Source organism: Sebastes fasciatus, chromosome 6, assembly GCF_043250625.1.
Source record: "Sebastes fasciatus isolate fSebFas1 chromosome 6, fSebFas1.pri, whole genome shotgun sequence".
NCBI classification, from domain to species: Eukaryota; Metazoa; Chordata; class Actinopteri; order Perciformes; family Sebastidae; genus Sebastes; species Sebastes fasciatus.
Window position 1 is genome coordinate 22,124,817 of NC_133800.1, and position 8,293 is coordinate 22,133,109.

The 8,293-nt window shown below is 38.9% G+C and overlaps 2 protein-coding genes across 7 annotated transcripts; one reads left to right on the top strand and one right to left on the bottom strand.

The window, feature by feature from the left end:
• Nucleotides 1–284: 284 nt before the first annotated feature.
• med22 (mediator complex subunit 22) lies at nt 285–4,632 on the top strand. 5 transcript variants are annotated; one of them, XR_012594293.1, is made up of 5 exons: nt 285–420; nt 630–786; nt 917–997; nt 2,098–2,680; nt 2,750–3,523. XR_012594293.1 is itself a non-coding variant. In XM_074638441.1 (5 exons), the coding sequence occupies exons 2-5, from the start codon at nt 664–666 to the stop codon at nt 4,099–4,101; spliced, it is 606 nt and encodes a 201-aa protein (XP_074494542.1). In that variant the 5' UTR covers nt 285–420; nt 630–663; the 3' UTR covers nt 4,102–4,632. The 5 variants fall into 5 exon arrangements, 4 of the variants coding, with proteins under 4 accessions (XP_074494542.1, XP_074494545.1, XP_074494544.1 ...); XM_074638441.1 differs by lacking the exon at nt 2,750–3,523 and adding an exon at nt 3,909–4,632 and having other exon boundaries at nt 2,098–2,306; XM_074638443.1 differs by lacking the exon at nt 2,750–3,523 and adding an exon at nt 3,909–4,632 and having other exon boundaries at nt 299–413; nt 2,098–2,306.
• A 2-nt stretch (nt 4,633–4,634) lies between these two features.
• c6h9orf78 (chromosome 6 C9orf78 homolog) lies at nt 4,635–7,676 on the bottom strand. Of its 2 annotated transcripts, none has more exons than XM_074638438.1 (9): nt 7,491–7,676; nt 7,247–7,306; nt 6,809–6,860; nt 6,625–6,695; nt 6,400–6,477; nt 5,877–6,074; nt 5,573–5,709; nt 5,370–5,480; nt 4,635–5,158 (listed from the first exon to the last, which is right to left on the bottom strand). In XM_074638438.1, the coding sequence occupies exons 1-9, from the start codon at nt 7,565–7,567 to the stop codon at nt 5,061–5,063; spliced, it is 882 nt and encodes a 293-aa protein (XP_074494539.1). In that variant the 5' UTR covers nt 7,568–7,676; the 3' UTR covers nt 4,635–5,060. The 2 variants fall into 2 exon arrangements, with proteins under 2 accessions (XP_074494539.1, XP_074494540.1); XM_074638439.1 differs by having other exon boundaries at nt 5,376–5,480; nt 7,491–7,674.
• Between the last annotated feature and the right edge of the window lie 617 nt (nt 7,677–8,293).

The following is an 8,293-nucleotide window of genomic DNA, read 5'->3' on the forward strand; positions in this document are numbered from 1 at the left end:
TTAAAACCATATGGGTTGAACATTAAAAAGCTTATATCTTAATGCAATCAACAATAATAATCCAATATTAATAACAATATAACACACACTGACAGGGACTATTTTGACTGCTATTGTGATTTTACTTTGAAATCTAGGTCTTATGCCACTTAAAACCACTTTATTTTCAGTAGTTTCTGCATTGGTTCATGCTATAATAAAATAAAATAAATTATACAAATCTAAAACATTTGATATGATGCAAAAAGTACAACAAAAAACTACTTTTTTAAGTGTTTTGCAGTGTAAATCAGTGATACGTCACTAGAGGGCGGTAGCACACAGACACCGGAAGTTAGCTGCCATTACATTTTAAGGAGAAGAAGAAGAAGAAGAGCAAACGTGTTTTACACAATAACGACATTGTTTTCAAAGTATGCGGTAAGAAGTAAGTGATAACCATTACAGAACCTGTAGTAAAACACATGTATGCATTAGCACATGTATTAAAACTACGTTAGGTGCACGTTTCTGTTTCTGTTAGGAGAGCACGCGCCTTTTCCTGCTAGCTGCTCGCTGTGATGATGTTTACACTGCTTTTACTACAAACCTCAGCAGCTGAATGTGTCTCTCTCTCTCTGTGTTTACAGGTAACCAGCGCTGTGTTGCCTTCTTCTGAGCACGATGGCCACTCAGAGAGTCCTCCCTTCAAGCAAAGAGACTCTGCTGCAGAACTACAACAAGAGACTGAAGGATGACATCAGGTCCATCCTGGACAACTTCACTGAAATTATCAAAACAGCAAAAGTGCGTTTCAACACAGAGCTCCTCTTCTAATTGATCTGTTTCTCTCGCTACCACTACATCTACTACACACGTTTTGATGTTTACTTCTGATGCCATCATGTGATGTTCTCACACTGTCTTCTGTCTCCAGATCGAGGATGAGACGCAGGTTTCTAGGGCAACCCAAGCAGAGCAGGACCATTATGAGATGCACGTCAGAGCAGCCAACATTGTAGGTATTGCACAAAGCACAGTTGTCCAGAATATGCAATGTAGCCTAATTTTTTTTTCACATATTTCTTTTATATTTAGGCATCCTATTAGTATTTTATTTAGTAGGGAGAGGGGCACAGGAAAAGTCAGTTAAAGGTCCCATATTATAAAAAAGTGAGATTTTCATGTTTTTTTTTTCATTATAAAGCAGGCTTAAGTCCTATATAAATACTGTGAAAGTATTTAAATGCTCAATCCACATGGAAATACACACAGCCCGTATTCAGAAATTGTGCGTTTGAAACAAGCCGTCAGGATTTCTGTCCATTTGTGATGTCACAAATATACAATAATGTGGACCATTACACGGTTTTAAACGTAAACGTTCTAAATGTGTCCCAGTCTATTCCTGGTTGCAGTGTATGTGAATGACATCAGCTGACAGGAAGTACACATGGACCCAAGCTGTTGCCTAGCAACACAATTCCGTTGCAATGCGCTAAAACGGAGCGTTTAAGACAGAGGGTGAATACAGGTATATTCAGGCCGACAGTATGAGGAAAATAAAGGTTTTTTTGAACATTACAGCATGTAAACATGTTCTAGTAAAAACACAAAATACAAGTATGATCCTGAAAATGAGCCCGATATGGGACCTTTAAATCTGCTTCTGCTTAACTTTGAGTAAAACTTTAACATTATTGCGTTACTTTAAATAAATCACATTAAAAGTGTAGACATATGTGATGTTTATACTGAGTGAAATTTTCAAACTTATGACTATATGTTTTACGGTTGTACCATTCCTTTTAAATGGAAATATCTCAGATGTCTATCATTTATACAAAGTTCAGCCTGATGTTTTTGGTATCTTTGTAAAGTTTGGGATCTCCACTAGAATTTAAAATAAAGGTTTCAGTAAAGTATTGCTGCAGAGCATTCATTTGTACACGCTGACCAACTGGTAGGACCATGGGGTTAAAAGATAAAGTGAAATGTATCACAACCCTGCGACTGAGTGAGGATTTCTGTGAGTAGCTGATACTGTGAAAATATCTTCAGTCCAGAAAATCATTCATTTCTAAACCCATTTTCCCCTCTTCTGTGTCGCTGTTTCAGGTACGAGCCGGCGAGTCCCTGATGAAACTGGTGTCCGATCTGAAGCAGTTCCTGATCCTGAACGACTTCCCCTCGGTGAACGACGCCATCAGCCTCCAGAACCAGCAGCTCCGCTCGCTGCAGGACGAGTGCGACAAGAAACTCACCTCGCTCCGTGACGAAATCGCCATCGACCTGTATGAGCTAGAGGAAGAATATTACTCCTCCAGGTACAAGTAGGCTCATACTTGCCCCCCCCCCCCATCCCACCGCCACTCTCTTGTCCCATGCTCAGCACCATGTACTGTCTCACCTTCACCATTCACTGCTGAGCACCGAGGAAGGGCTTAGTTCTGCCAACATCTAAACCTGACACCTTTTGGGTTGAATTTATCTCATCATCTTCATATCCAAACGGTACCATTCATCAACTCAGATCATTGCTGAGGGTTGTTGTGATGGAGATTATCTCACAAAGTGACTTTTTTATTGATTAGTAAGTGCCTTGACTTTTTTCTGTTCTATGACGTGTGTCATAATCGCTTATAAATAGAGAGAACTTCAGCATTAAAGGGGTATGCAATTAAATATTAGCTGTGTAAATGTATGCAGCTCTTGAATTACCACAGTTCAACGTGTGTTTTAGAGCATTGAATGCAGTTTTCTGATGCAGTTAGAAAGCCAGAGGGCTTTAATGGTGACAAGGATGAATTTTATAATTCAGAACAGAAAGCCTCGGCGTTGATCTGCTGATGGGTTTATTTGTAAATGGTGATCAGACTTTCGGTTTCCTGGTTTGCAGTTGAGTTAAGTTTTAACAAATATCAGACTCATGGGAGAGATGCATGGCTTAGTGAAGCCTTTTCTCCTACTTCTTTTACCACTAAAAATATTTTTAATTGAAGTAATGACCATAGTTCTTTAAATTTCATGAATTTGAAGTACTTTTTTTTCATGGATGAATTGTTAGATGGTTGTTAACGAGGCTTCTGGGTTTTGCAAAACAAAGATTTGTAGGGAACCCCCCTTTAGAAGAATTTACACATTGAAAGAACTAAAACTATATCTGAATTTTATAGATGTATGATTAATTTTTATTCAGTATTATTTATATATAATATTTAAATCACAAATGTAAAGGTGATGACCTATATGATAGATTTTAAGGGTGGACTGTGGATGAATGTTTGGTTTAGACACAACACTTTACTGTTATTTATTCAAGGTCTGATCTGAAAATAAGTTTCTCAAGTAGAAGTTTTTCTGTAAAAGCAATTTAGATAATAATTTTTAAATGATTCCGTCCTTAAGACCACAAGTGACTCAAGCTGTAACCATGCAAGTGGTGTCAATCACACATGGTGTGATTGTACTTGTGTACCAGTTTGTGCCAGCTGTTCCAGTAGACCCAGAATGATTAAGAAATAAAGTAGAGACAAAACACTGACTGTAGTAGTTTGTCTTGTTTTCTGTAAGAAAGTATTCAGAAGTGTCTCTCAGTCCTGTCTGGAGCATGCTGGCTGTGGGCCTTCCTTCCTCACTGCACTCGCTCTGCTTTCTCCTCCATCAGCAACTAATCACTTTTTTTGTTGAACTTAAAATCAACAGTTTGATAAGTCGTACCTCTTGTCTACAGTATCTAGTTAATAAACAGCTGTTTTAGGTGTCGATCCAGTTTCCAGTGCTTCTGCATAACCTCCGTGCTTCTATCGTACGTGTATGTGCTCCTCCATGTGGATGAATGTGCTTATTCTGACCTGCCGCTCTCGTCTGCTCCTCTCTTTCTGTGCTGCGCTGATTCTTTGCCTCCTACTGGTTTCCCCTCTGCAAAGCTACAGTCAGTGGGAGAGCACTGATCTGCCGCTGTGCGAGGCCTACCGCCAGCGAGACAGCTGGGCCTCCCCGGGCAGCAGCTGCAGCTCTACCCAGGGGGACCGAGAGGACGCGGAGGGACCTCCCTCTCAGGAGACAAACCCCCAGCACCACCTCAACGGACACGGGACGTCCTCTATAGAGAAACCATGAGGACTCTGATGAACACTTGCACTCAGTTTGTACTTCAGTGGTTTGGTTATTTAGTTTAGTGTACTAGTGTCTGACTCGGTCTGCCAGTGTAACGTGTCATGGACTAAAACTTTGATTTTGGCATTGAGGATTTCTTTTGCATAAACAGGTTTTACAGGAAAAGAGTAAAATTAAGTAACTGTACTAAACAAGAAATACCTGGAAAGTCATTAGAAGCAGAAGAATGAATGCCTGTATAAGATATCAGAAGTAACATTCCCATCAGTTTAAATGACTTTTTCAAAATGAATTAAAAAATTGACTGACTTACATACTGTATATACAATACTGAAGTAAATGCTTTATGAATTTGTAGTGTACCTTTGCAGCATTTCATTACCAGTATTCATTTTCTATATTCTTATGTTGGACTTGACTAAGTATTAAGTGATTGTATGTTCTTACATTTATTTTGTAATGTTTTATTTCTGCTTTTTTTTTTTTTTTTTTATTCCTCCAAGCACTGGTCACATTAAAGAACAACTTAAATCATGTGGTTTTATGTTGTTTTTTTTAATCTTTTTAAAGCGCTAAAAACACAATTCTAAACTAAAAGTTAAAATTTAACTGTGGACTAAAAAGCAAATGTTACAATTCAGAGCAGGAATGCCACTCAATTTAACATCTCTTATGTTATTCCTGTATTCCTTGACTGACTCCTTGGTTATCAGACAACCATGTAAGACATGATTTCCTCAACGGTGGGGATTCTCCGTTAACACAACACAAAGCAAATGTACTCTATACAGATAACCACAAGGAGCTTTTTTACAATATTGACAAAAAAACCACCAGCTTTAACAGTTTTTTGAGAAAAATAGTCTGCAAATGATCTTCATGGCTCATCTAGAGGCCTCAATCTTTATAAAGATGGACATCAAGTTGAATAATTTATTCTTGAAAAAACAACATCCAGCTCCTCAGTATCGTCGATTCATCTTCTTGAACTTCTCGTAATGGTAGTCATCTGTGGCCTTTTCGTTGTTTGGACGTTTGCGGTAGTTGGGTGGTGTCGCAACTGTGGAGTAACAGAAGAAGGTATAAATCAGATTAGAGGTTTCAGACTAGCGGTAAGCAACTATTATACTATTTGTATAAATAATGTTCCAAATGAAGTAACAAGTACAATTTTACATGCTCCTGTTTCAGAGTGCTTATGCTGATTATAGCAGTATTTTAGTCTAGTAGTACTGAGCTGCTAAAAGGAAGGTTTGTGGCTGTGTACATACTCTTACCCTCTGGACCTGGTTTCTCAGTGTCTCCCACACGCAGCGGCCTTGCTTTGGGCTCTTCTCTGTGTCTGTGGTGCCGCTGTGGTGCGTTCACATCCTCATGATAGACTGAGAAAAGACATTTACATGTTTAACAACCTTTCACCTCTCATTAAATCTCACTATCTGAAACCCAATGTTTACAGATTGACAGCACTCACAGCGGTTGTGTTGGACGTAGTTGACAGCGATGTTGGTGGGTACAAATGATGTGCCGTTGTCTTTTTTCTTGTTCCTTTGTTCTTGCAGAAGCTTGGCTTTTGCATCCTCTGTCTGGATGATGTTCTTAATCTTTGCACTGGGAAAGAAATCACAAAAACAGAGTTGTATCCTCTCTGTCAGCTAGTCACTGCCATGTCTCAAAGCAGAATGTCTTTCTTACTGATTTAAAAATAAAAGACAACTCTTGAAGATTCTAAATAAAAATTAATCTACTGGATCATTTTGAGAGTCTCCTTTACGTACTCAATGCCAAGATCGACTTCAGGGATCCCACTCAGCATCTGATTGGACAACATCTCCTCCGTCTTCTTGGCAGAGTTGACTCGGATGCTCTCGGGCAGCTCATACAAGTGGTCCTCTGCATTCTTCACCTTAACTTTCTGTTCCTCGGCTTCCACCAACCCCTTCTTCTTTTTCAGCTCGGTCTCAATATATTTCATCCTGTGAGGGTAGATTTATGAAAAAAATAAGGTTTTAAAATATTTCTATGAAGCAACTGTGTGTGAGTATCAAATCCATCCAATTGTGTCCCTAAATGTTGGGGATTACTATCTTGTGCAATCTTAGATGTGCTATAACTATGAAAGGAAATTCACTAATCGTTCAAACTAAAACTACCGATCCAAGCCATGCATGTTGGCCCTCCACATGTAGATAAAACAGATGTTGATATTGCTGTCTAAAATGTAGATATGCTCATGAATGCCAAAGAGAGTGATCTTGTGTCTGTATGTATGTGTATGTCAAGTGAAAATAGCAGGCATACATGTCCGCATCCTCGTCTCTTCTGTTAGTTTCAGCAGAAAAGGAGGTGCCCAGGTTCAGGTCCGTCTCCTCTTCTGTCCTGCAAGTGGAACAGAAGTCATCTTGAGTCAAATCAGTGTCATATGTGATGACACACATTTTCCATTTTGCAATGACATACTAGTGCATACACAATACCTTAATTATACTGCGTCAAAATTATTATAATAGTCACAGATTTACTTACATGTCCCTATTCCTATCTTTGATTTTCTTCATGTCTACAACCCCTCCAGTCTTCAGCTTAAAAGGGTCATTCTGTGAGAAAAAATATTTTAATAACGATGTGTTAAACAAATAGCCAATTAAACACACACACACATATTATGGTTAATCTCAACAAATAAAAAAAATCTAAAAAGGTCACTTACATCACCCTCAGCTTCTGGTGGCAGTAAATCCCCAACCAACAGGGCAGACACACTAATCAAAAGGGGAATATGAATATTAATGTATATATCATATGTTTCATTAGACTTTAGCCCATTAAAAACGTGTTCATACATTTATTTTTATTTAAATTCATTTATTTATTTTAATTCTTTGGATTGTTTAAGTATGTGTCCTCCCCTTTTCTCTGAAATCAGTTGAAATTACAGTTTAAGATGAAGTCTTGTTTTGTTTTTTGTGTTTTAAACTGTGACATTTTGTGTAAAAACAAAGAGACAGCTGTAAAATGAAAAATACAGTGGTAAAGAATGTGATGATTGTATAAGTTGCTGAAACTGCAATAAAAACTAAGTTAAAAAAACAAACAAAAAACGTGTTCACAGTGCGAGGACATTAGAAAGTGTAACACCCATGTTTACCTCACTCCGGTCTGTCGTTTCCTCAAACTCTGGAGCTCTTTAGCCTCTTCTACTTTTGATCTAAACGACCAAGAAACACACATAAATGACATGCTAAAACAAAACAACTAAAACCAGAGATACAAAGTCTGTCTGTTATCAAAAGGAAGTTGTTGTTTCATCTGATGGAGAGCTGTTAGCCACGTTAGCTCACGTTTGCTAGTATCTTTTGTTCACGTTGTAGACTTTAAATAAAGTACTTTACCTCACTTCTTTAGTTGTCTCATCCTCCTCCACATCCGACGAGTTCCTTCTCCGCCTAAATTGTCTGCCAGACGGCATGTTTTAACGCAGCTTACTGTTTTATTTCTGAGCTTTCGCAAAACTGCGCTTGACGAGAGCTTAGAGGGGGGAGAACTTTAGCAGAGGCACAATAATATTGCGTCACTTCCGCTAATATTAGCGCCCACTTCCGTTTTTAGTAGTGATGGGAATTCCGTCTCTTTTTAGTGAATAACATAATTTGGCTCAGCTCACCAAGAAGAGCCGGCTCTTTCGGCTCATAAACGGCTCTTCATTTTTACCACTTCTGCCATTTATAATTCAGCCAAATTTAGCGCTGTTTTGACCTATGATTAGTATGTGTGCACATATATCACTTAAATTATTCAACATAATTAAACTAAACCTTATAATTTCCAGAATATCATAATTGTACATGCTGCTTCGTTTCCGACTGTCACACATCTTGTCTGCTATTCGCGCACTGCACTCCTCTCTCTTCCTTTCCTCCTCTTCCTCCTGCTCTGTACCTGTAGACCGTCAGCGCACCGTGCACCTCCACCCCTCCGTGCTTGATGGTATGATGCTCGTCTGTCATCACCTGATTGGTTGCACAGACGTCACATCATTCAGTCACCAGTCAGTGCATGGAGTGCCCGTGGCGCGGAGAAGATCATTAGTGATGGCGAGCTGAAGCTTCATGAAGCATTGAAGCTTTCCAGGAAATTGGTTCGGAAAAGGGTTCATTTCTCGAGGCTTCATGTGCACACGAAAACACCTGGTGGC

What these genes read in the sequence shown, in the direction of transcription:
- med22 (XM_074638441.1), top strand. Translation starts at nt 664, where the DNA reads ATGGCCACTCAGAGAGTCCTCCCTTCAAGCAAAGAGACTCTGCTGCAG. An exon ending in AAATTATCAAAACAGCAAAA is followed by an intron (nt 787 to 916) that starts GTGCGTTTCAAC and finishes TTCTGTCTCCAG; the next exon opens with ATCGAGGATGAGACGCAGGT. An exon ending in GAAGAATATTACTCCTCCAG is followed by an intron (nt 2,307 to 3,908) that starts GTACAAGTAGGC and finishes CCCTCTGCAAAG; the next exon opens with CTACAGTCAGTGGGAGAGCA.
- c6h9orf78 (XM_074638438.1), bottom strand. Translation starts at nt 7,567, where the DNA reads ATGCCGTCTGGCAGACAATTTAGGCGGAGAAGGAACTCGTCGGATGTG. An exon ending in GAGACAACTAAAGAAGTGAG is followed by an intron (nt 7,307 to 7,490) that starts GTAAAGTACTTT and finishes TTGGTCGTTTAG; the next exon opens with ATCAAAAGTAGAAGAGGCTA. An exon ending in CACCAGAAGCTGAGGGTGAT is followed by an intron (nt 6,696 to 6,808) that starts GTAAGTGACCTT and finishes TTTTTCTCACAG; the next exon opens with AATGACCCTTTTAAGCTGAA.